Genomic DNA, 26,605 nt, shown 5'->3' on the forward strand with positions numbered 1-26,605 from the left:
AGGCCCTCAGCTACTGAAGGTAACGGGGCACTACGTGGGGCTACCTTTGAAAGTGACCCGGAAACTACAACTAATCCAGAATGCGGCAGCTAGACTGGTGACTGGGAGCGGCCGCAGAGACCACATAACACCGGTCTTGAAAGACCTACATTGGCTCCCAGGACGTTTCCGAGCACAATTCAAAGTGTTGGTGCTGACCTTTAAAGCCCTAAACGGCCTTGGTCCAGTATATCTGAAGGAGTGACTCCATCCCCATCGTTCTGCCTGGACACTGAGGTCCAGCACCGAGGGCCTTCTGGCGGTTCCCTCACTGCGAGAAGCCAAGTTACAGGGAACCAGGCAAAGGGCCTTCTCGGTGGTGGCGCCTTCCCTGTAGAACACCCTCCCACCAGATGTCAAAGAGAACAACAACTACCAGGCTTTTAGAAGACATCTGAAGGCAGCCCTGTTTCGGGAAGCTTTTAATGTTTGATGTATTATAGTATTTTAATATTCTTTTGGAAGCCGCCCAGAGTGGCGGGGGAAGCCCAGCCAGATGGGCGGGGTATAAATAATAAATTATTATTATTATATTATTATTTATATGTCCAGCTGTCCTTTGCCAACAACAAATTGTCACTTTTTTGTGTTGAATATGTGCTGTATGGTAATTGATGGACCTAATAGGAATCTCTAGCCATTTGCACATCACAAAATGTGAATTTTATCAAAGCCATTGTTGAACTGAAATACAGTGGTACCTCAGGTTAAGTACTTAATTCGTTCTGCAGGTCTGTTCTTAACCTGAAACCGTTCTTAACCTGAAGCACCACTTTAGCTAATGGGGGCTCCTGCTGCTGTCGCGCTGCCGGAGCCCGATTTCTGTTCTCATCCTGAAGCAAAGTTCTTAACCTGAAGCACTATTTCTGGGTTAGCGGAGTCTGTAACCTGAAGCGTATGTAACCCGAGGTACCACTGTACCCTGACTGCCATGGGGTTTAACTTCCTGAGAACCTTGGTTTAATTTTTTTATTATTATTAAATCTTGTTTCTAGTCCTCATGATTGCAGCAGTGATCGCTGACATCTTGAACACCAGCGTTAGAGGGGGTGGACTTTTCACTTTTGTTCAGGAAGTGTAAACCTACAGTCTGTTGCCCTGTAAGAAGGATGACTTTATGCCCCTTTTACAGAGGGGGATACTGAGGCTGAGAGAGTAATTGTGGGAGCCCAGATATAATGAGTTCCTGCTGGAAAGACTGAAACTGGGGTTTTCAAATCCCAAGTGAAACATCCAGGGGTTTAAAAACTTCCATCCCTGGACTTGGGTAGGCAGGCTGCGCTGATGGTAAGGAACTCTGCGCGTGCTCAGAGGCGGATTTGTATGTTGCTGAGTTACAGCAGGGAAAACACCTTCCATCCAGTCTGGGTTTGTTGGTTTATTTTGTTTTAGGACTAGAGTTTTTAATTCCAATCTAAAGCACTTAAATGTTGCTAAGGGCTGTGCAGAAATAGCCTCTGGTTTTTTTAATATCAGGCTAACATAAAGGACAATAAAATGAGGGGAAGTGCATTGTATGCTGTCCATTCATTATGGCTGCGATTTGAAATACACTTGTTGTTTAGTCGTGTCCGCCTCTTTGTGACCCCCAGGACCAGAGCACGCCCGGCCCTCCTGTCTTCCACTGCCTCCCGCAGTTTGGTCAGACTCATGTTAGTAGCTTCGAGAACACTGTCCCACCATCTCGTCCTCTGTCATCCCCTTCTTCTTGTGCCCTCCATCTTTCCCAACATCAGGGTCTTTTCCAGGGAGTCTTCTCTTCTCATGAGGTGGCCAAAGTCTTGGAGCCTCAGCTTCAGGATCTGTCCTTCCAGTGAGCACTCAGGGCTGATTTCCTTCAGAATGGAGAGGTTTGATCTTCTTGCAGTCCATGGGACTCTCAAGAGTCTCCTCCAGCACCAGAATTCAAAAGCATCAATACGCTTACAAGTGTGTATGTCCCATTGAGTTTAGTGGGACTTGACATCTGAGTAAACCGGATTGCGCTATGCTTGCAATCGATCGCCAAATGGTGAAAAGCACCCTGGATTTTTTTGTGGGGGCATGGACTGTCCCCCCCCCCAAAATGGTGGAAAACAAGGGAGCTAGTTTGGGACATTGCAAGGGAGCAGTTATCAGCCATCAGAAATCCTTATTCTCAGGCTGCTCTCCGTGGTGCTGAAAATGAACTTCAGCTACAGTGGTGCCTCGCAAGACGAAAAGAATCCGTTCTGTGATTCTCTTCGTCTAGCGGTTTTTTGTCTTGCGAAGCAAGCCCATTGAAGGATTAGCGGATTAGCGCTATTAGCGGCTTTTAGCGGCTTATCGGCTTATCGGATCAGCTGATAAGCGGCTTAGCGGCTTAGAAAAAGGGGGGGGAAGGGAAAAAAACCCGCAGGAACTCGCAAAACATTTTCGTCTTGCGAAGCAAGCCCATAGGAGATTCGTTTTGCGAAGCACCTCCAAAACGGAAAACTCTTTCGTCTAGCGAGTTTTCCGTCTTGCGAGGCATTCGTCTTGCGGGGCACCACTGTACCTGGTTCTCAAACTCATTGGTACTCAAAACAACTTGGAACCCAAACACTGCAGACCCAGAAGGAAGTGTTCCACTTTGCAAACTTTTTTCGGAAGCTGAACACGCTCCATTTTGAGTGCCACGCTTCCGTTTTGAGTGTTACGCTGAGGTCTGTCTGTTTTCGCTATTTATTTTGCGTTTTTGCTGCTCTTTTTTGTTTTGTTTTTGTGGCTGTGTGGGAACTCAGTCCAGCTACTGATGGATTGATTGTGTGGCTACAGTCCCTTGTTTATTGCTTTCATTTTATGGACCAATGGTCTCGTTAGATAGCAAAATTCATGTTACACTGCTGTTTTAGGGGTTGTTTTTAAAAGTCTGGAACGGATTGATCCGTTCCGCATTGCTTTCTATGGGAAAGCACGCCTTGGTTTTGGAACGCTTTGGTTTTGGAACGGACTTCCGGAACGGATTAAGTTTGAGAACCAAGGGACCACTGTACATATATTTTTATTCGGTATCAGACTCCTATTTATTTGTTATTTCGTTTACAAGGCTGCTCACTGAGCCCCAGGGCTGAGTGGGAGGATTCGAATCCGGCGCTACACAGCCGTAGTCCAACCGGTATGTAGGGGAAGAAGACCCCTCTTTAGCGGAGATGTTCCCATTTCCTGCGCATTGTGCACCAGCCCCTCCCACCTTTTTCCCTTGTGTGATTTGCAAATGAATGGAGTGTTCTCTCTCTGTCTCACACACCCCATTTGGGCTGTCCCTCCCATTTGAACAGATTACAAACGACTTTGGAGAGAGAAGTGTTCAGCTCTGAATCATTTATAAAGTGTGGAGCATTAAGACCATTTCAGGATCACTTTCTGGATCGTACCACGGTAACTCCTAAGCAGAGACCTTGGACGTAAATCGGCACGGCGGGGGGAATTTTACTCATGACCCTGGACCCTGTAGTACTTTTAAATGGATATCAATGTTGTTGGACCACAGATCCCAACATCCCAGAGTCCATTTGGCAGAGTCTGATGAGAACTGATGTCAAACAACTTTTGGAGGGCAGTGTGATAAGCTAAAAACATAGGTAAAGGGTAAAGGGACCCCTGACCATTAGGTCCAGTCGTGACCGACTCTGGGGTTGCGGCGCTCATCTCGCTTTACTGGCCGAGGGAGCCGGCGTACAGCTTCCGGGTCATGTGGCCAGAAGGACTAAGCAGCTTCTGGCGAACCAGAGCAGCACACGGAAATGCCGTTTACCTTCCCACCAGAGTGGTACCTATTGATCTACTTGCACTTTGACGTGCTTTCGAAATGCTAGGTTGGCAGGAGCAGGGACCGAGCAACGGGAGCTCACCCCGTCATGGGGATTTGAACCGCCCACCTTCTGATCGGCAAGTCCTAGGCTCTGTGGTTTAACCCACAGCGCCGCCCGTGTCCCTTCCAATACATATATAAAAACGCAATAAAATATTTTTTAAAAAGGGAAAATACAGGGTTGCCTTTGGATGGCTCACATCTCTGTCTTTTTAACAAAAAAAGTTATCTTGAACATCTTCTTCAGTTCATTATAAATCATTTCCCAATGATTTCTGATTACTTTACAACTCCGCCACAAAACAGGAATATTCTTGTTCTTATTCCTTCCCGTTCTTAAATATCAGCTGCTATAGCTCTCTCTCGCATCCCTTCCCCTGTCTCAAAGCACACAGGTCATCAATTTCCCTTCCAGGAAGCTTTCACCACTATTGCTATTTTTAAGTCGTTAAGCCTCATTTACTAAGCGGCATTCTCAGTTTTTCTTTTTACACTGTCTGCGGTTATCACCGTGTGGGATATGGAATTGTTTTAACGATGTGGGTGACAGGACAATAGCCGTCCGTGGTATTCACCTTAGATGCACTGCAAAAAGTCCCTGGTCAAAACGTCAGCTGCGCTGTGAAATTCCCGCGAGGCTTCCAAGGGTTGCCCCAGGAGCAGTGCGCTGGGGTAGCCCAGCTTCAATTATTTGCACAGGTTTTCTGCGATCCATAAAACGAAGCCCTGTACCGCCGACATTTTTCTTCTTACAACATCGCTCGCGTCCCTCTGTTTTGTGGCGCTGTGCACCACTCGGAACCCTTTGAAAACATTAGCATCTTTAGAAAATACTTTTAAATGGATATCAATGTTGTTGGACCACAAATCCCATCATCCCAGAGTCCATTTGGCGGAGTCTGATGGGAACTGATGTCAAATAATTTCTGGAGGGCAGTGTGATAAGCTAAAAACATAGGTAAAGGTAAAGGGACCCCTGACCATTAGGTCCAGTCGTGACCGACTCTGGGGTTGCAGCGCTCATCTTGCTTTATTGGCCGAGGGAGCCGGTGTACAGCATGACTAAGCCGCTTCTGGCGAACCAGAGCAGCACACGGAAACGGCGTTTCCCTTCCCGCCAGAGCGGTACCTATTTATCTACTTGCACTTTGACCTGCTTTCGAACTGCTAGGTTGGCAGGAACAGGGACCGAGCAACGGGAGCTCACCCCGTTGTGGGGATTCGAACCACTGACCTTCTGATTGGCAAGCCCTAGGCTCTGTGGTTTAACCCACAGCGCCACATGGGGAAAATCCGGTAGTTCTCCTTCAAGGAATGATAAGATGCTTTTAATGGGCTCCCCCCACCAGCCTCTCAAACCAGCCTGCTGCTGAAACTCTCCGCTGGCAAATCTCTCTCTTCCTCTCTCTGTGCATGTTCCTGTCCTATCCTCCATCCATCTCCGGCCCTCCTTTTTCTCTGCCCCCCCCCTCCAATCTCTGCAGCTCTGCATCGAAATAGCCACAAGGAAATTTTGCAGCAGATGAGAATCAGGGTCAGTTTACAAACTGGGGAGGTGGGGGAGAGGGAGGAAAGCTGGCCGGCTGGCCGGCTGCAGCCAGCTAGCCAAGGACAAAACATAGCAATTACGGGTCACCCCCTGAAAGATGCCGCCTGCTATTTTTTGCCTCGCGCTGGTGCAGTGGGACGCTGTCTTAAATAACAAAACGTCCCTGTGGATTGGCCAGCCTGTCTTTTGTTGAGAGAGAGAGAGAGAGAGAGAGGTACCGATGTCTGTGGGCATAAGAAATTAAAATAGGGGTGTTTGGAGAACCGAAAGAGGCCACAATCTCCATGGACGTCTGGTTCTGGGCGTAACCTCTCAGTGCTGGCGCTGCCTCGGTTTTCCCCATCTGTTAAATGGGCTTTCAAGCCTGTGGCCAGAAATCTGCTTGTAGTTAATGCAGGAAGCAGGGCTGGGACGCTTCTTAAAAATTCCATTTATCCTTTGGCCCTGAATTTGGGGGCAAGTCTGGGGTCTCCAGTGCTCAACTTTGGGGCTGTTTGGATTTGTTGTAGGAGCATGTTAGGTTTTTGGTTTTTGGTTTTTTTAATGCTTTGGTCTTCCGTTGCCAATTGCTTTTGCTTACGAATCAATGAATGAATAGAGGAAATCAATTCTCACGGTTTCCTAACAACTCACAGCACCCTGAAAAAACTACATTTCCCATGGCTTTTCCTCACCAGGGAAACTGCTGCTGTTAATCTTTGGCTTTTCCTAGCCTTGAAACTTTTCCATTCCAGCTGGTTATTGGGAGAAATCTTAACACCTAAGAACCAGGGTCTTGAGTTTGCTTTTTTCCTCCTCCCTCCTCCCGCCTCTTTCCTTCTGTGTCGTGTGTTTTAGGCCCTTACGTTACTCTGTGATGCTTAAAAAACAAAATACATAAATGCCCTTCAGTTTGCTTCATAACACGGCTAGCCAGCTCCCCTCTGTTCTCTCTCTCTCTCTCTTGTGATTTTTTTGGTTCTGGCTTTGCTGCAGTCGCTAGGGAGAGTTGAAGGGTACCCAGGAGTCAGCACGGCATCCCTGAAGTCAAAATTGCGCGGCCGTGACATCACAGGCAGTTGCCGTGGCAACCCTCGGCTCCCAAACGCTGTCATTGGATTAAGGTCAGGAGTCAAACATGGCTCCCTCTCTCCTTTCCCCCCCAGTTTACTGTCTCCAAGTTGATGGGTCGGCAAACCCTGGAGAGAACTGTCTCCCCAATCGCTGTTTCTTAAGATTCTGCCCCGGCTTTCAAAAATAACTTGGGTTTCATCCCGCTGACGCCCTGTCTGCACTGTGCATTTAAAGCAGTATTGCACCATTTTAAGCGATCGTGGTTTTCCCTACTCCCCAAAATCCTGGAAACTGTAGTTTGACGTGGGCGCTGTTCAGAGAACCCCTAATTCCCCTCCTAAGAGCTACGATTTTCTTCCATATATATAATTTTTATTAGTTTTTTTACCTATCATTTTCAACAGTAATTAAACATACTTTTACATTTTACTCAATTTTTTTGACTTCCATCAGTCCTGTCTGAAAATTTTCCAATCTAGTATGCATTTCTTATTTTCCCTATTACATTTCAAACTCATAACCAATCTATCTTTTTCTACTTTGCAACACTTCGTCTATTTCTCCTTCCAAAACTTCTTGTAGTCCTACTAGCGTCATTTGTTGATTGCAGTTGCTCTTCAAATACAGTGGTACCTCGGGTTAAGTACTTAATTCGTTCCGGAGGTCTGTTCTTAACCAGAAACTGTTCTTAACCTGAAGCACCACTTTAGCTAATGGGGCCTCCTGCTGCCGCCACGCCACCAGAGCACGATTTCTGTTCTCATCCTGAAGCAAAGTTCTTAACCTGAAGCACTATTTCTGGGTTACCGGAGTCTGTAACCTGAAGCGTATGTAACCTGAATCATATGTAACCCGAGGTACCACTGTAGAGAGGTACGATTCTCAAATAACCCCTCTTCGTGGGGAACTTTGGGAAACATAGCTCGGTGAGGGAGATGGATTGGGGGGGTGTTCTAACAATCCGTGGCGCCCTTAGAAAACTACAGTTCCCGGAAGCCCTTGCTGTTTAAAAGTGGTGCGATAAGAGCTTTATCCTGGAAGGGGGAGCCTAAGCGTGGAGTACAGAGTTAAATTCACTTAGCAGCATAACTCGGGGGAAATGTTGTTATGCAAGAGACTTGGCTGGGAGGTTGGTTCTGCAACAAGTTTCCCTGCAGTTGCTGCGTTGCGTTTTCAATAATGATGATGATGATGATGATGATGATGATGATGATGATTTATACCCTGCCCATCTGGATGGGCTTCCCCAGCCACTCTGGGCAGCTTCCAAAAGAATATTAAAATACTGTAATACATCAAACATTAAAAGCTTCCCTAAACAGGGCTACCTTCAGATGTCCTCTAAAAGTCTGGTAGTTGTTGTTCTCTTTGACATCTGATGGGAGGGCGTTCCACAGAGAAGGCCCTCTGCCTGGTTCCCTGTAACTTGGCTTCTCGCAGTGAGGGAACCGCCAGAAGGCCCTCAGAGCTGGACCTCAGTGTCCGGGTAGAACGATGGGGGTGGAGACGCTCCTTCAGGTATACTGGACCCAATGTAGGTCTTTCAAGACCGGTGCTATGTGGTCTTGGTAGGTGGAGGGAAGCTTTAATACCATCCAAGAAATAAATTTTAAGTTTGGGGTTCACCCAAGCATGCTGATCTCTCCCGTTTCTGCCCATCTTGCCAGCACCGAGCCATCGTGTTCGCTGCTGGAGGGACAGCTGACAATATATTGCCATCGATGTGTGAGGTTTCTGGGGCACAAGAGGTCCATTCTCAAGGCGCTTTCAGCCTAAAGCAGGACTTGGGGGAAACTGGAGAGAAGGCAGTTTCCAGGCGTACATGCATATCTCCCTGTATGCCCCACGGAGGACCTTAAGGTCCATAAATAGCAACACCCTAGAGGTCCCGGGCCCTAAGGAAGTCAGATTAGCCTCAACCAGAGCCAGGGCCTTTTCAGCACTGGCCCCAACTTGGTGGAACGCTCTGTCTCATGAGACCAGGGCCCGGCAGGATCTGATTTCTTTCTGCAGGGCCTGTAAGAGTTGGGTCTTTGGCTTGGAATCAACTTGATCCCCTCCCCCTCTTTCTTTTTTCCTTTCTCCTCCTGTGTTGGAACTCCTATTTGGGGACTTCCCTGGCTTTTTTCTGGCCCACGTAGGACCAGTCTGGATAGTTAGCCTTGGTGAAGACTTGACGTTTTCATCCCCCAAAAAAGTTTTTGATTAGAGTTTCCACTAAAATGAGGCTGCATTTTAATGTTGCATTTTAATGTCTTGGCTGGGGAGGGCGGGCTATAAATAAATTTATTATTATTATTATTTTAATGCTGTATTTTAACCTTGTTTTTCAAGCTGTATTTCAATCAATTGTTTTTATATTTGGTGTTCGCTGCCCTGAGCCCAGTCTTGGCTGGGGAGGGTGGGGTATAAATAAAATTTATTATTATTATTATTATTATTATTATTATTATTATTAGTTGTTTAGTCGTTTAATCGTGTCCGACTCTTCGTGACCCCCTGGACCAGAGCACGCCAGGCCCTCCTGTCTTCCACTGCCTCCCGCAGTTTGGTCAAACTCATGCTGGTAGCTTCGAGAACACTGTCCCACCATCTCGTCCTCTGTCGTCCCCTTCTCCTTGTGCCCTCCATCTTTCCCAACATCAGGGTCTTTTCCAGGGAGTCTTCTCTTCTCCTGAGGTGGCCAAAGTCTTGGAGCCTCAGCTTCAGGATCTGTCCTTCCAGTGAGCACTCAGGGCTGATTTCCTTCAGAATGGAGAGGTTTGATCTTCTTGCAGTCCATGGGACTCTCAAGAGTCTCCTCCAGCACCAGAATTCAAAAGCATCCATTCTTCGGTGATCAGCCTTCTTGATGGTCCAGCTCTCACTTCCATGCATCACTGCTGGGAAAACCAGAGCTTTAACTATACGGACCTTTGTTGGCAAGGTGATGTCTCTACTTTTTAAGATTATTATTATTATTATTGCTTTTGGCACTCTTGGCAGCTGGGTTAGGATGCAGACTTCCCCATCATTCTTGTCCCTGCCCCCCGATAGACACTCTTGTGAGAACCCCTCCCTGTATTCGAGTGTGTTTGTGGAAAGGGGTTGCAGCGTTTAATCTTGACTGACAATGCACAGCGATCTCCAAATTGCTGCATGCTGCCTCGTTCGACCTTGCAGGCTCTCCAAGAAGGTCGTTGACAGTTCGAGTTGCATGGCTTGTGGGGATCAGGGAGGAAGGGTGCGTGGACGAGCTTTGGGGGGCAGGAGCCAACTCCCTTCTCCACCCCCTGAAAGATGTGCCTTATTTTTTACCCTGCAGATCTTTTTACATATCTCCAGGGTTACATCATTGTCATCAGGAGTGCCCAGTGACGTGGGTGCCACGCAGAGTGCAAAGCCCTGGCACCGAAATTTGTGGGTGCCTGGCCTCTTCATGGGGAATTTTGTGGGTGCTCCCAGGTTCCCAGGGAGTTGGCACCTAAGATGACGATCAGGGTGTTCAAAGTTCGGATCTGTCTTCTTTCCAGAACTGAATGGGTAGCGCTTTAATTGCTGCAGTTTGCAAACTGTAAGAGTTTGTTGTTGTTGTTGTTTAGTTGTGTCTGCCTCTTCGTGACCCCCTGGACCAGAGCACGCCAGGCACTCCTGTCTTCCACTGCCTCCCGCAGTTTGGTCAAACTCATGTTAGCAGCTTCGAGAACACTGTCCCACCATCTCGTCCTCTGTCGTCCCCTTCTCCTTGTGCCCTCCATCTTTCCCAGCATCAGAGTCTTTTCCAGGGAATCTTCTCTTCTCATGAGGTGGCCAAAGTATTGGAGCCTCAGCTTCAGGATCTGTCCTTCCAGTGAGCACTCAGGGCTGATTTCCTTCAGAATGGAGAGGTTGGATCTTCTTGCAGTCCATGGGACTCTCAAGAGTCTCCTCCAGCACCAGAATTCAAAAGCATCCATTCTCCGGCGATCAGCTTTCTTTATGATCCAGCTCTCACTCTCACTGTAAGTGTAGGGCGTGTCATTTTAAGGAAGTGGAACTTCCTTAGGGAGGTGGCTTAAAAACAGGGGGTGGGTGGGTGTGAGGGGTTCAAATTTGGTATTATTTTTGTGTAACTGGACAATGTTTAGCTTGGCAAGTACAGTGGTACCTCTAGTTATGAACTTAATTCGTTCTGGAGGTCCGCTGCTGCTGTGCCGCCAATTTCTGTTCTCATCCTGAAGCAAAGTTCTTAACCTGAAGCACTATTTCTGAGTTAGCGGAGTCTGTAACCTGAAGCGTATGTAACCAGAGGTACCACTGTACACACATTTTACTTAAAAAACGAGAACACCCATCCCCTGGCTCTGAACCTTCTTCCGCTGAGGATTCCCCAGTTGGTTTCTGCCATTGCATCCAATCTGTTTATGACACTCGCTGTTTGGTTGGTTCCTGTGTTCCTAAGACGTCTTTTCTCCTTCCCTCTCTAGGTTCTACTGGGACTTCACCATGCTTCTGTTCATGGTGGGGAACCTCATCATCATCCCCGTTGGTATCACCTTCTTCAAGGATGAGACCACGGCCCCCTGGATCGTATTCAACGTCGTGTCGGACACCTTCTTCCTCATGGACCTGGTGATGAACTTCCGGACGGGGATCGTCATTGAGGACAACACAGAGATCATCTTGGACCCTGAGCGCATCAAGAAGAAGTATCTAAAGACGTGGTTCGTGGTGGACTTGGTCTCCTCCATCCCTGTGGATTATATTTTCCTCATCGTGGAGAAGGGCATCGACTCGGAGGTCTACAAGACTGCCCGGGCTCTGCGCATTGTCCGCTTCACTAAGATCCTCAGCCTTTTGCGGCTGCTTCGCCTTTCGAGACTTATCCGTTACATTCACCAATGGGAGGAGGTAGGATTGTTTATTCATTTGCAGCCTTCCTTAACCCACTGGTTTCCCCCAGATTTTGCTGGACTACAGCTCCCTTCAGCAGCAGCCGGCGAGGCCAGTGGTCAAGGATGATAGGAGTTGTGGTCCTGTAGTCTTTCAGCACCATGGAGAGCTCTGAGCTTGGGGTAGTTGTTTCCCTGAAGCGCAGAGAGCTTCCAATAGGTGGGGAGCTCAGGCAAGTCATGCAGTACCACGGAGAGCTCTGAAGTGGCTGTTCAGTGTTATAAAGGAATTTGAGATTGTGTTTCAATACCATGGAGAGCTCCAATAGCTCATTCAGTGCAATGAAATTTCAGGTGGTCTTTCAGTACCATGGAGAGCACCAAGTGGTCGTTCAGGACCATGGAGAGCTCCGCAATTGTCTTTCCGTGCTGTTGCTCCCCATTTGTGGAATCCTTTCCCCAGGAAGGCTCGCCCGGCGCCTTCATTAACATATCATTAACATTAGGCTCCAGGCATAAATGTTTCTCTATAACCAGGCCTTTGAAATGTGTTTGTGGTAGGGGGTTGTTGGTCTGGTGTTTTTTTGTTCTGGGACCCAAAATTTGGATTGAGCCCAGAACAAACCAGGGGCTGGCTTTTGGGCTGAGGTTTTCCCCAGAGTTACAAATCCAGATGGGATTAAACTGGCCCCCGGCAACCTCTGCCTGTTCCCTCTTCCATGACCTAAGCTACCTTGAAGGGTGGGAGGCTATGACGATGGGGGAGAACCTTGAGATCCTTGGAGGAAAATGGAATTGTACATGAAAAACACAGGAAACATACATTTTTAATAGATAGTGGTTAAAGACATATGGTTGAATAAATGGAGACAGCCTGGCCTTCCCACTTTTCAGGAAGAAATGTCAGATGTGGAGGATTGACGGTCCTCAGAAGGATATTGCAGAGCTGGAGAGGGTTCAGAAATGGGCGATCCAAATTATCAGGAAATAACCCACACGCCTCCCTCTGATGAGGAAGGGGTACAACATCTGGGACTTTTTAGTATAGGGGGGAAATCAGCAAGGGGGAATGTGATGGAGGTGTGGAAAATAAATGCATGCCATGCAGAAAGGATAGGGACATGGGTGGTGCTGTGGGTTAAACCACAGAGCCTAGGACTTGCTGGTCAGAAGGTCGGCGGTTCGAATCCCCGTGACAACGGGGTGACCTCCCGTTGCTCGATCCCTGCTCCTGCCAACCTAGCAGTTCCAAAGCACACCAGGGCAAGTAGATAAATAGGTACCGCTCCGGCGGAAATGTAAACAGCGCTTCCGTGCGCTGCTCTGGTTTGCCAGAAGCGGCTTAGTCCTGCTGGCCACATGACCCGGAAGCTGTACGCCGGCTCCCTCGGCCAATAAAGCGAGATGAGCGCCGCAACCCCAAAGTCGGTCACAACTGGACCTAACAGTCAGGGGTCCCTTTACCTTTACCTTTACCTATGCAGAAAGGAAAGCGGGAGAGTTTTTTCTCCTCTCGCAGTTTAGGGAAGTTTTAAATGTTTGATGTTTTGTTGTGTTTTTAATACTCTGTTGGGGGGCGCCCAGAGTGGCTTGGGGAAACCTGGCCAGATGGGCAGGGTAATTGTGTGTGTGTGTGTGTGTGTGTGTGTGTGTGTGTATAAATAAATAAAATCATCATCATCACCACAACAACACTAGAACTTGGAGCCATACAAGTAGTGTTAGAAACTCAGATAATATAAGCTAGGAGCCAAATGGCTTCTTAGTCCAAGCTTGCAGCCACAAAAACAGAATGCCTTGTTGCCATTTTGGGGCAAGACAGCTCTAAAGCCCTTTTTATTGATTGATTGATTGATTGATTGATTGATGGGCTGTGGTTGATTCTCAGTGAAATATCTGGCTAGTCCAGGTGACAACCTTGAGCCCACTTAAGAGCTTTGAGAACTTAAAGAAGAAAAGTCCCTTGATCCAGGGACAAGTCCACATAATTATTAACCTGTCCCTACCTCATTTTCTTAATGGTGACACGGATCATTCATAACTTAAAAATATTCTACACCACCATCTTCCATTGTCTTCCGTGTACAATGGATGTTGTGTGGGAATATGTTGTTGTTGTTGTTGTTTAGTCGTTTAGTCGTGTCCGCCTCTTCATGACTCCCTGGACCAGAGCATGTCAGTCCCTCCTGTCTTCCACTGCCTCCCGCAGTTTGGTCAAACTCACGCTGGTAGCTTCGAGAACACTGTCCCACCATCTCGTCCTCTGTCGTCCCCTTCTCCTTGTCCATCTTTACCAACATCAGGGTCTTTTCCAGGGAGTCTTCTCTTTGCATGAGGTGGCCAAAGTCTTGGAGCCTCAGCTTCAGGATCTGTCCTTCCAGTGAGCTCTCAGGGCTGATTTCTTTCAGAATGGAGAGGTTTGAACTTCTTGCAGTCCATGGGACTCTCAAGAGTCTCCTCCAGCACCAGAATTCAAAAGCATCAATTCTTCGGCGATCAGCCTTCTTTATGGTCCAGCTCTTACTTCCATACATCACTACTGGGAAAACCATAGCTTGAACTATACGGACCTTTGTTGGCAAGGTGATGTCTCTGCTTTTTAAGATGCTGTCTAGATTTGTCATCGCTTTTCTCCCAAGAAGCAGGCGCCTTTTAATTTCATGGCTGCTGTCACCATCTGCAGTGATCATGGAGCCCAAGAAAGTAAAATCTCTCACTGCCTCCATTTCTGTGTGGGAATATACTTGCCATGAAAGGCTTTTGTGATTTGTGGGACGGGAAGGGGAAAAAACCCCAATCTCTCTCTGACCTGGAGGCAAATTTAGTTCTCTGTCCATGGTGCTGAAGCCACACTCCTAAGTGGTTTCTGCAAGTCTACGATTTTCTCCCTCGATTTGACACTTCGTCGCTCATTAACAGGGAGAAATCCTCAGTTTTGCCACATTAAACGACAACGAGCGACAAGGAGGAACAAGACATGGGCAGCTAAGTTCCTAACTGTGTCCCCTGAGCAAATTCTGCAGTAGGAAGCCGAGACCGGTATAAACAAGGAGAAAAAGAAAGGGCTTCAGTTTGGCATATGCAGCTACTTACTTGAAAGTAAATAATGCTGAACAGAGTGTGATGTACTTGGAATCTTATAATTTTAGGGTTTGAAGGAATCTTGAGGGACACCTCCGCCCCTGCAAGGCAGGAATATCGACTAAACTTCTTAGACAACATGTTATTAGCAGCGTGAGTGTGGATAGCAGCCCAGGATACAGTCATACCTCGCGTTACAGACGCTTCAGGTTGTGTTTTTTTCGGGTTACAGACTGCTGAAAGCTGGAAGTACCGGAATGGGTTACTTCCGGGTTTCGGCGGTCGCGCATGCGCAGAAGCCGCCCGGGACGTTCAGCTTCCGAAAATACCATGCTTTTCAGTGTATAAGACTATTCTTTTTTACTCTAAAATAAACAACGGAGCCTCTTGGGCTTGCCGACCAAAAGGTCGGCGGTTCAAATCCCCATGACAGGGTGGACTCCCGTTGCTCGGTCCCTGCTCCTGCCAATCTAGCAGTTCGAAAGCATGTCAAAGTGCAAGTAGATAAATAGGTACCACTCTGGCGGGAAGGTAAATGGCGTTTCCATGCGCTGCTCTGGTTTGCCAGAAGCGGCTTAGTCCTGCTGGCCACATGACCTGGAAAAACTGCGGACAAACGCCGGCTCCCTCGGCCAGTAAAGCGAGATGAGCACCACAACCCCAGAGTCGTCCGCGACTGGACCTTTACCTTTTTAATGTTCAAAATCTGGGCTCGTCTTATACATGCATAGTAAAGTGGTACCTCAGGTTACAGACGCTTCAGGTTACAGACTCCGCTAACCCAGAAATAGTACCTCGGGTTAAGAACTTTGCTTCAGGATGAGAACAGAAATCGCGCAGTAGCAGCAGTGGGAGGCCCCATTAGCTAAAGCGGTACCTCAGGTTAAGAACAGTTTCAGGTTAAGAACGGACCTCTGGAATGAATTAAGTTCTTAATCCGAGGTACCACTGTATCTCTCCCCCCCCCCATTTTCTTAAATCGGAGTCCTCCAAAATAGAAGGCGTCTTATGCATGGGGGCGTCTTATAGACGGAAGGTACGGTAGTTTGCGAACAAAGGTCCGTCTAGTTCAAGCTATGGTTTCCCCAGTAGTGATGTATGGAAGTCAGAGCTGGACCATCAAGAAGGCTGATCACCGAAGAGTGGATGCTTTTGAATTCTGGTGCTGGAGGAGACTCTTGAGAGTCCCATGGATTGCAAGAAGATCAAACCTCTCCATTCGGAAGGAAATCAGCCCTGAGTGCTCACTGGAAGGACAGATCCTGAAGCCGAGGCTCCAAGACTTTGGCCACCTCATGAGAAGAGAAGACTCCCTGGAAAAGACCCTGATGTTGGGAAAGATGGAGGGCGCAAGGAGAAGGGGATGACGGAGGACGAGATGGTGGGACAGTGTTCTCGAAGCTACCAGCATGAGTTTGACCAAACTGCGGGAGGCAGTGGAAGACAGGAGTGCCTGGCGTGCTCTGGTCCAGGGGGTCACGAAGAGGCGGACACGACTAAACGACTAAACAACAACAACACGGTAGTTTGCAAACTGGAACAGTCACTTCCGGGTTTCGATCGTTCGGGAGCGGATTTGTTCGGGAGCCAAGGCATTTGAGATCCAAGATAGATGCTTATGTAGGGTAGGGGGCACGGCGGATGAGTTTATGGAGCTGGGGGGTGAGTTATGGAGCCAGTGGCCTGGAGCGGGACAAGGCAGGACCCCAAAGGCGGACGCTGCCTTGTGTCAACGCTTTTGCCCTGTCCTTCTGTGTCTCCCGGAGAAATTGCAGCCTGCTCTCCATTCCCGTGTCGTAATTTCTGCCGGGAGGGGAGCATCTGTGCATCGGCTGCGAGCTTCCACATGCCGGCTCCCCCCCCCCGACGCAGGCCATGCGCCACCGCAGAGAGGCCCTTGTGTCTCCCCTGACCCCAGCTGTAATTACCCACTAGATTGAATGTTGGAACAATTAATACGTCCTCGTCAAACGATGAGCCTTTTGTGATTGTGTTTCCTCCGCGCAGAGAGAGAGAGAGCGCTATTTCCACGCTGCCTCGAGCCTGCGATCAAAACGGTAGCGTTGGTGGTCCGCAGGGCAGGTGGGGGAGAGCCCCATCCCCCCCGCTGCAAATGATTGCGGTCGCAGGTTCGAATCCTGCCTTAACTACTTCCGGGAAGCGGGAGCTGTTTTACTAGGCCGCACCTGTGACGTCTGCAAAACCCTGGGTTCAATTTCTGGCACGTCTACAGTGGTACCTCTGGTTACGTACTTAACTCGTTCCGGAGGTCCGTTCTTAACCTGAAACTGTTCTTAACCGGAAGCACCACTTTAGCTAATGGGGCCTCCTGCTGCTGTCGCACCACCGGAACACGATTTCTGTTCTCATCCTGAAGCAAAGTTCTTAACCCAAGGTACTATTTCTGGGTTAGCGGAGTCTGTAACCTGAAGCGTATGTAACCCGAAGCGTATGTAACCCGAGGTACCACTGTAAGAGTTGGAATACCAGAGGGCCTCCTCTCTCGATCAACCTTCCTGCTCAGTCGCTTAGCGATATTTCCAACCTGTCTTTAAACACCAACTGTTTAGCGCTTCCATTACTTCCGGGTTTCAGCGGGTCTGTACATCTTCCAAATATTTGAAGACAGCAATCCGGTCCCCTCTCAGCCTTTTATATGTACAGTGGTACCTCGGGTTACAGACGCTTCAGGTTACAGACTCCGCTAACCCAGAAATATTACCTCGAGTTAAGAACTTTGCTCCAGGTTGATAACAGAAATCGTGCTCCGGCGGCAGCGGGAGGCCCCATTAGCTAAAGTGGTGCTTCAGGTTAAGAACAGTTTCAGGTTAAGAACGGACCTCTGGAACGAATTAAGCACTTAACCTGAGGTACCACTGTATTTAGCTTTCTGTGGTTTTTTGGTGTTGTTTTAATTTGCGTAAGCTGCTTCAAGCCCCAGTCTGGGGGGGCAGGATATATATATATAATGATAACTTGAATAATTGTTCCTTTTGCTCTTGGGAGTGCGGCATCGAGAGGAGTCTGCAGACCCCTTTTCTGTTTTAAATGTAAAGTAAAATAAAGAAGGAAACGGAAAATCAATGGCCTGGCCAGCTTGTTCTATTTTATAGATGCAGGAGAGTCTTTGTAGTGGCTCTTAAGACCATTTTTGTCTGGTGAGCTTTTCAAAGAAACAGAACAAAGCTTTAACAGCAATGGCACCCCCCTGTTTTCAATCTATATCTCTCACCCAGTTTAGTGTTATTTCTCTAGAATTCGCCTTTAATCTGTCTCGATTGAGATTTTTGTCTTCCAAACTGGCTTATCACAGAAATGTGGGGTGTAGATCATAGAATCGTAGAATCTTAGAGTTGGAAGGGACCCAGCGGTCATCTAGTCCAACCCCCTGCGATACAGGAATCTCGGCTAAAGCATCCCTGACAGATGGTCACCCAACCTCCGCTTAAAATCCTCCATGGAAGGAGAGTTCGCCACATCTTGTGGGAGTCTGTTCCACTGCTGAACAGCTCTTACTGTCAGAAAGTTTTTCCCATTGTTTAGCTGGAATCTCCTTTCTTGTCACTCGAAGCCACGGGTTCAAGTCCTACCCTCCAGAGCAGGAGAAAACAAGCGTGCTCCCTCTTCCATGTGGCAGCCTTTCAGATATTTGAGGATGGCTCTCATATCTCCTCTTTTCCAAGATAAACATACCCAGCTCCTTCGACCATTCCTCATCAGGCTCGGTATCCAGACCCTTAATCATCTTGGTTGCCCTCCTCTGCACACCTTCCAGCTTGTCAACATCCTTCTTAAATTGTGGCGCCCAGAACTGGACACAGGTGTGGTCTGAGCTGGGCAGAATAGAGCGGGACTATGGACTATGACTTCCCTTTTAGGGACACAGGTGGCGCTGTGGGTTAAACCACAGAGCCTAGGACTTGCAGTTCAGAAGGTCGGTGGTTCGAATCCCCACAACAGGGTGAGCTCCCGTTGCTCGGTCCCTGCTCCTGCCAACCTAGCAGTTCAAAATCACGTCAAAGTGCAAGTAGATAAATAGGTACTGCTCCGGCAGGAAGGTAAACGGCGTTTCCGTGCGCTGCTCTGCTTTGCCAGAAGCGGCTTTGTCATGCTGGCCACATGACCCGGAAGCTGTACGCCGGCTCCCTCGGCCAATAAAGCGAGATGAGCGCCGCAACCCCAGAGTCGGCCACGACTGGACCTAATGGTCAGGGGTCCCTTTACCTTTACTTTATGACTTCCCTTGATCTGGACACTAGATTCCTGTTTGATGCAGCCTGCAATAGCATTAGCCTTTTTTGCTGCTGCATCACACGGTGGGCTCATGTTCAGCTTCTGGTCCACCAAGACCCCTAGATCCTTTTCACACGTACCGCTAGCAAGCCAGGTGACCCCATCCTGGGTCTTCCTGCCTAAGTGCAGAACCTTACGTTTGTCCCTGTTGAAATTCATTTTCCGAGCCTGGGCCCAGTTCTCCGGTCCGTTACAGTCCTGAAATAATATATGCGTTTCCCTTTCAGATCTTCCACATGACCTACGACCTGGCCAGCGCCGTCATGAGGATCATCAACCTCATTGGAATGATGCTTCTTCTGTGTCACTGGGATGGCTGCCTCCAGTTCCTGGTTCCCATGCTCCAAGATTTCCCCAGCGACTGCTGGGTCTCCATCAACGGGATGGTGGTGAGTCCGGTTGCCTCGACATCTCCCCCCCTCTTGGCTCTTGCTACCGGGAGCCGGCCTCCATAATAATGATAATGATGATGATAATGATAATGATAATGATAGTGATAATGATGATAATGATAGTGATAATGATAATGATAATGATAATGATAATGATAATGATAATGATAATGATAATGATAATAATTTATTTATACCCCGCCCATCTGGCTGAGTTTCCCCAGCCACTCTGGGCAGCTTCCAATCAAGTGTTAAAAACAATACAGCGTTAAATATTAAAAACTTCCCTAAACAGGGCTGCCTTCAGATGTCTTTTAAAGAGAAGATAGCTGCTTATTTCCTTGACATCTGAAGGGAGGGTGCCACCACCGAGAAGGCCCTCTGCCTGGTTCCCTGTAACCTCATTTCTTGCAGGGAGGGAACCGCCAGAAGGCCCTTGGAGCTGGACCTCAGTGTCTGGGCTGAACGATGGGGGTGGAGACACTCTTTCAGGTATACTGGGCCATTTAGGGCTTTCCAGGTCAGCACCAACACTTTGAATCATGCTCGGAAACGTCCAGGGAGCCAATGCAGATCTCTCAGGACCGGTGTTATGTGGTCCTTGTCCGTTACTTCCGGGTTGCCACGGAGCGCAACTCAAACATGCTCATCCTGAAGCACATTCAACCCGAGATATGACTGTACATAAATTTGGCACTGGTTGAGTTAGTACAGTGGACATGCTCAGGTTGCGAACGTGATCCGTGTGGGATGCACATTTGCCACCCGCATCCGTGCACGCGCGAGTTGCGATTCGACGCTTCTGTGCAAAGCCCGATTTAGCGCTTCTGCGCATGTGCGACTGCTGAAACCCGGAAGTAACCCGTTCCGGTACTTCCAGGTTTCGGCAGTGCGCAACCCGAAAAACCGCATACCTGTAACCCGAGGTATGACTGTAATAGCGAAAACACAGAGCTGTCAGACAAGAGGACTGGCTTTTGTTGTTCCCACGCTGCCTGCTTCCTCCTGTGTCTCAGTCTCAGTCAGTTTTATTGCTCATAGCCAAAGGCTGCCGCAATGTACACAGAATTATTTGGCAATTAAAGGAAAATATACTGAATTGATAAAAAAGACTTAAAACATTTATATTATCAAAACATTACGTACTCTAAACAGAGCTATGAAAGTACCCCAATGTACAAATCAAGACATTAAACAATAAAATTCGTAAGCTAAAATCATCACATGGCCACTAATGTTAAAAGCAATGTCAATTAATACAGTGTGCAATTTATACTCAGAGTTTGGTGACAAAGATAGAGCATAGCCTGAGGTAGATAGATAGGATCAAATAAATTCATCTCCTTTTCAGTTAATGGCTACCTTGGCTGTATAATTTGCTCTAATTTTCCTAGCAGCACTTGCAAAAAGTGCTACACGCCAGGTCACATACTTATCTGTGTCTTCGAGGAGATATAAAATCGTGTCCGAGGGGTTCTGGCCAGGGGACCTTGTCATTATAGGTACTAAAAATATTTTTCTTGCATCATTATATAAGGGACAGTGCAAGATATAATGCGTAAGGTCCTCTACTTCAGGACATCCCCTGATGCGAACACGTTCGTTTTTTGGTCTGCCTCTGTGTCTCCCATCTCTATAAGCAGAGCTTATTGTATTTAGTCGTAGCTCTGTAAAAGCTTTCTGAAGTTGTGCAAAAGTCAGTTCATTAAAATAAGTGTACATTCAGGATCCCGTTGGGCCAGAGCTTCTCCGAGATTTTGGTGTTCAATATTAAGGACTATCAAAAAAACCGGCAGAGAGGAATTGAGAGAGAATTAAGAGCCTCAGATGTTAGATCTCCAGGCTGATAGTAGATTAAGACTGATAGACATTTATTGGGGACTGAAACCAGGAAAGGGGTGGGTGGAGTTTGGGAATCTAAAGGGTACATAATTATAATTTGTTTTGTTTTTATTTTGTTTCGTTATTTGTATGAAAATTGGGAAATTCGTGGAAGGGAATTTGGATCGACTTTAGAAAAAAATGTTTTAAGAATGAGTATTGATGTATAAGTATTGATGTTTAAGTTTGGATAAGGTAATATTGGTTTTTTTAAAATGAACTAAATTAAATGAAAATAAGGTTAGCAAAAATAAATTGAGGAAATGGATGAAAGAGAAAAAGTAAAATAATAATATGTTAAATTAAATTATTAAGTTAAAGTTGAGAAATAAGTAATGAGGATTTGCTGAGCTAATGATTTGAATTGGAATACAAGAAGGGGAAGGTGTGAGGAGGTCTGAGAAATAAGTTAAAAGAAATAAGCAATTGAAACTTTATGTGTTTTTAATTGTTTTTAAGTTTTACATTTTTGTATGTTTGTTATATATATTTTTTGTGGTTGTTTATTTTTGTTTCATTATAGAAAATGCTAATGAATATATATTAAATAAAAATAATAAGTGTACATTCTCGGACTTTTGGCTAAGATCAAGTGTAGCTTCCTCCTGTGACCTGCCCCTCTCTCTCTGTTCCAGAACGATTCCTGGAGCGAACTGTACTCTTTTGCTCTCTTCAAGTCAATGAGCCACATGCTGTGCATTGGGTACGGCCGCCAAGCGCCGGAGAGCATGACCGACATCTGGCTGACAATGCTGAGCATGATCGTGGGAGCCACATGTTACGCCATGTTCATTGGCCACGCCACAGCCCTCATTCAGTCTCTCGATTCCTCCCGGCGCCAGTATCAAGAGAAGGTATTTGTCGGACAGGGAAGGCGAGGTTGCGCAAAAACGCCTGGTCCGTTGGGTGGCGTTTCCGCGGCTGAGACAGGGCAACCAGCGGCTCGGATCCCATTTAATAATAATAATTTATTATTTATACCCTGCCCATCTGGCTGGGTTTCCCCAGCCACTCTGGGCGGCTTCCAACAAACCACTAAAATACAATAACCTATTAAACACTAAAAGCTTCCCTAAACAGGGCTGCCTTCAGATGTCTTCTAAAAGTTTGGTAGTTCTCTTTCTCTTTGACATCTGGCGGGAGGGCGTTTCACAGGGTGGGTGCCACCACCGAGAAGGCCCTCTGCCTGGTTCCCTGTAACTTGGCTTCTCGCAGGGAGGGAACCGCCAGAAGGCCCTCTGCGCTGGACCTCAGTGTCCAGGCAGAACGATGGAGGTGGAGACGCTCCTTCAGCGTCTTGTCCCAGCGTTTCCTTGTCCCAGGGAGAGCACGAGTGTGACAAACCTCATACGTTCCTGCTCTTTTGCATTTATTCCTACGGCGGTAGATTGCTCCTGAATGTGGAAGCTCCATCTAGCTGGGAAAAAGGAAAGCTGAAACAGAGCTCTGCGGTCATTTCCATTACAACCTCTCCTTTCTCCCACTGCCCTGAGACACAGTAGATACGATTTTATTTAATCTATCAATATGTATGTCAATATATAGGGAGCAATAAGGTCTCCTATTTACCGTATTTTTCGCTCTATAAGACACACCAGACCACAAGACGCACCTAGTTTTTGGAGGAGGAAAACAAGAAAAAAGATATTCTGAATCTCAGAAGCCAGAACAGCAAGAGGGATCTCTGTGCAGTGAAAGCAGCAATCCCTCTTGCTGTTCTGGCTTCTGGGATAGCTGCGCAGCCTGCATTCGCCCCATAAGACGCACACACACATTTCCCCTTACTTTTTAGGAGGGAAAAAGTGAGTCTTATAGAGCAAAAAGTACGGTAATTTTTCCTTCAGAACTAAGAGTCTTTTAAGATCTCAATCTTCTTTTCTTTTGATCAGATTTTTTTTGTTGAGATTTTCCCATAATAACAGTAAAATTGCAGCTGTGGGGGGGGGAGGAAAGAAGGAAAGAAAGGAACAATAGAAATAAAGAGAAGAAAGAGAGAGAAATGGAAAAATAAATGCAGCAATAAATGAAAAAATATTTCCACCTGGTGTTTACGTGAAAGAACACAGGATTGCAGTATTAAAAACCTCCGACCCATGCAAACATCCGTCTTCTCTGCTTTCTGTTAAAGAATATTTATTTTAAATTGGGGAATCATTCCTTTCCCCGTGAAAATCTTTAAGGGATAGACGACAGCTTGGTTTTAGAGCCGGCGGCTGGAGGCTGTTTTGACCAGCCCTCTTCCTGTCTCCTGAAGCAAAAGGCTCTTTTTTTTGACAACCTCGTTGGGTCCTCAGAGGCACCCCCACCACCAAAAAAACCCCACTTCGACTGAGCGATCTCCGGATGTGAATGCCACTCGTCTTCTGACAGCTGCGGCCTCATGGGGCTGGCGATTGGCGCAAGATGCAGAAAGGAAAGAGAGTTCTCTGTCGCCAACGCCTTGGCATTCCTGCCAGGCAAATCTGTAGGGCAAATCTCACCTCCCTAGGCTTTTTAGGTCAAGTGGTTTTTCAGGCCGTGGTGAAGATCTCTGGCTTTCTATCTTTCACAAGAGGAGGCGGCTTATTAAGGAGGTTGCCGTCTCAAAGAAAGGACTGTTTTGCCTGTTTTCTTTCCATCTATATGGGCTTTCCTGGCGTCCAATGATGCTTTGCGGTCGACTAAATGTTCTGAAAATAGAAGGGAAGAAATGGAGGCGGTGAGAGATTTTACTTTCTTGGGCTCCATGATCACTGCAGATGGTGACAGAAGCCACGAAATTAAAAGACGCCTGCTTCTTGGGAGAAAAGCAATGACAAACCTAGACAGCATCTTGAGTCGTTTAGTGGTGTCCGCCTCTTCGTGACCCCCTGGACCAGAGCACGCCAGGCACTCCTGTCTTCCACTGCCTCCCGCAGTTTGGTCAAACTCATGCTGGTAGTTTCGAGAACACTGTCCCACCATCTCGTCCTCCGTCGTCCCCTTCTCCTTGTGCCCTCCATCTTTCCCAACATCAGGGTCTTTTCCAGGGAGTCTTCTCTTCTCATGAGGTGGCCAAAGTCTTGGAGCCTCAGCTTCAGGATCTGTCCTTTCAGTGAGCACTCAGGGCTGATTTCCTTCAGAATGGAGAAGTTTGATCTTCTTGCAGTCCATGGGACTCTCAAGAGTCTCCTCCAGCACCAGAATTCAAAAGCATCCATTCTTTGGCGATCAGCCTTCCTTATGGTCCAGCTCTCACTTCCGTACATCACTATTGGGGAAACCATAGCTTTAACTATACGATATATCTGCTTAGCTTAGCTTTGTGAAATCAGTCTACACATATCAATAAATGAAGGGTTCGAAATGCCTCCGCGCTCACTGCAGTTTCTCTCTCTTCTCCCCGCAGTACAAGCAAGTGGAGCAGTATATGTCTTTCCACAAGCTTCCTGCCGACTTCCGACAGAAAATCCACGATTACTACGAGCACCGATACCAAGGCAAGATGTTCGATGAGGACAGTATCCTTGAAGAACTGAACGAACCTCTGAGAGAGGTAAGAGTTGTCCTTGGACCCCGGGGAAAAAGAGGCCAGCTTGTGAAATGGGTTACGGTTTAAAGGGTGGCTTTTAAAACTGGGGTGGTGCTGTGGGTTAAACCACAGAGCCTAGGAATAGCTGATCAAAAGGTCGGCGGTTCGAATCGCCGCAATGACGGGGTGAGCTCCCGTTGTTCGGTCCCTGCTCCTGCCCACCTAGCAGTTCGAAAGCACAAAATGCAAGTAGATAAATAGGTACCACTGCAGCAGTGGTAAACGGTGTTTCCGTGCGCTGCTCTGGTTCGCCAGAAGCGGCTTAGTCCTGCTAGCCACATGACCCGGAAGCTATACACCGGCTCCCTCGGCCAATAAAGCGAGATGAGCACCGCAACCCCAGAGTCGGTCACGACTGGACCTAACGGTCAGGGGTCCCTTTACCTTTACTAATAATTATAAATAGCAGAATGTAGGCATCCTATATATAGAAAGGAGCAAACCAGGGATATTTTAGGGAGCAGGCTAGCAGGCGGGCCCCATGACTTACATCACAGGAGCCTCCACAAAGCAATGTTGCTGGATGTAGGATTTATTTATTTATTTATTTATCTTATATCTTGGAAATGTACATCTTGTTTTTTCCTTTAATTTTTTTGGGGGCCCCCAAGAGAGTGGGGCCCAAAGCTATAGCTTGTTTAGCTTATAAATAGCAGAATGTAGGCAACCTATGAAAAGGGACGCGGGTGGCGCTGTGGGTTAAACCACAGAGCATAGGGCTTGCTGAACAGAAGGACGGTGGTTCGAATCCCCGCGACGGGGTGAGCTCCCGTTGCTCAGACCCTGCTCACCACCCCCTGTTCCTTTTCCTGCCCTTCTCTCCAGGAGATTGTCAACTTCAACTGCCGCAAACTGGTGGCCTCCATGCCTCTCTTCGCCAACGCTGACCCCAACTTCGTCACCGCCATGTTGACGAAGCTCAAGTTTGAGGTCTTCCAGCCGGGCGACTACATCATCCGGGAGGGCACCATTGGCAAGAAGATGTATTTTATCCAGCACGGCGTGGTCAGTGTCCTCACCAAGGGCAACAAGGAAATGAAACTTTCAGATGGCTCCTATTTCGGAGGTGAGGCTCAGGGTCTAAAATATATGGCGGGGGGGTTGTCATTTCCCTTTCCTAAATGTTGTTTAGTCGTTTAGTCGTGTCCGACTCTTCGTGACTCCTTGGACCAGAGCACGCCAGGCACTCCTGTCTTCCACTGCCTCCCGCAGTTTGGTCAAACTTGCATGCCTTGTGCCAATCAAATCGGCCGCGTTGCCTGGGGACTCGCCTTTGCTCAGCGCTTCCCAGCGGAGAGCTGACGGTGGTTTTCCTTGCTGCATCCCCTTTGCCGGGTTGCTGCGCTGTGGGAACCACCGCTTGAGGCTTCGTTTGGCTGCTGGCTGGGCTTTCTGCCTTTGGCTCGGAGGGGCTCAGAAGTCGAACATACCTGTGCCCTGAAAATCCCTTATTTTGGCTGCTGATCCCTTATTTTCAAGGCTGCTGATCCCTTATTTTCAAGGCTGCTGGTCCCTTATTTTCAAATCTGTAAGTTGACAGCTATGTACGGTGTGGTGGGGTTTTATTCCCTTGGCGGGGGTTGCGACCGAAATCCGTGTTGCCTCTGTGTGTGTTTGTGTGCTGGAAAAAAAAAAGCTTTTTCCCTGTCTTGCCTTGCAGAAATCTGCTTGCTGACCAGAGGCCGGCGTACCGCCAGCGTCCGAGCAGACACGTACTGCCGCCTCTACTCCCTCTCGGTGGACAACTTCAACGAAGTCTTGGAGGAATATCCCATGATGAGACGAGCTTTCGAAACAGTCGCCATCGACCGCCTGGACCGCATAGGTATTTTGTGGGGTCCCCCACCCCATGGGGGAAATTCTGCCCCATTCCTCGACTTCAGAAGGGGTAGAAGAGCCTTGGCAGACTACTAATAATTATAAATAGCAGAATGTAGGCACCCTGTATATAGAAAGGAACAAACCGGTGATATTTTAGGGAGCAGGCGGGACCCATGACTTACATCCTAGGAGCCTGCACAACCATAGCTGTTAACTTTTCCCTTTTCTTGCGAGGAATCCTATTCGGAATAAGGGAATTTCCCTTTTAAAAAGGGAAACGTTGAC

At 47.7% G+C, this 26,605-nt stretch overlaps 1 protein-coding gene across 1 annotated transcript in view; it reads left to right on the forward strand.

Moving 5' to 3' along the window:
* HCN2 (hyperpolarization activated cyclic nucleotide gated potassium and sodium channel 2) overlaps positions 1-26,605 on the forward strand; it is a 51,262-nt gene that overhangs the window by 16,689 nt on the left and 7,968 nt on the right. Inside the window, exons 2-7 of the mRNA XM_083483707.1 lie at positions 10,898-11,321; positions 18,904-19,065; positions 21,585-21,803; positions 24,317-24,463; positions 25,325-25,565; positions 26,160-26,324. Of these exons, the coding sequence (XP_083339833.1) occupies positions 10,898-11,321; positions 18,904-19,065; positions 21,585-21,803; positions 24,317-24,463; positions 25,325-25,565; positions 26,160-26,324 (1,358 nt within the window). The remainder of the gene's footprint in view (positions 1-10,897; positions 11,322-18,903; positions 19,066-21,584; positions 21,804-24,316; positions 24,464-25,324; positions 25,566-26,159; positions 26,325-26,605) is intronic.

The sequence above is a fragment of the Podarcis liolepis genome, assembly GCF_965112155.1.
Source record: "Podarcis liolepis genome assembly, chromosome: 18".
In the NCBI taxonomy this organism is placed as follows: domain Eukaryota; kingdom Metazoa; phylum Chordata; class Lepidosauria; order Squamata; family Lacertidae; genus Podarcis; species Podarcis liolepis.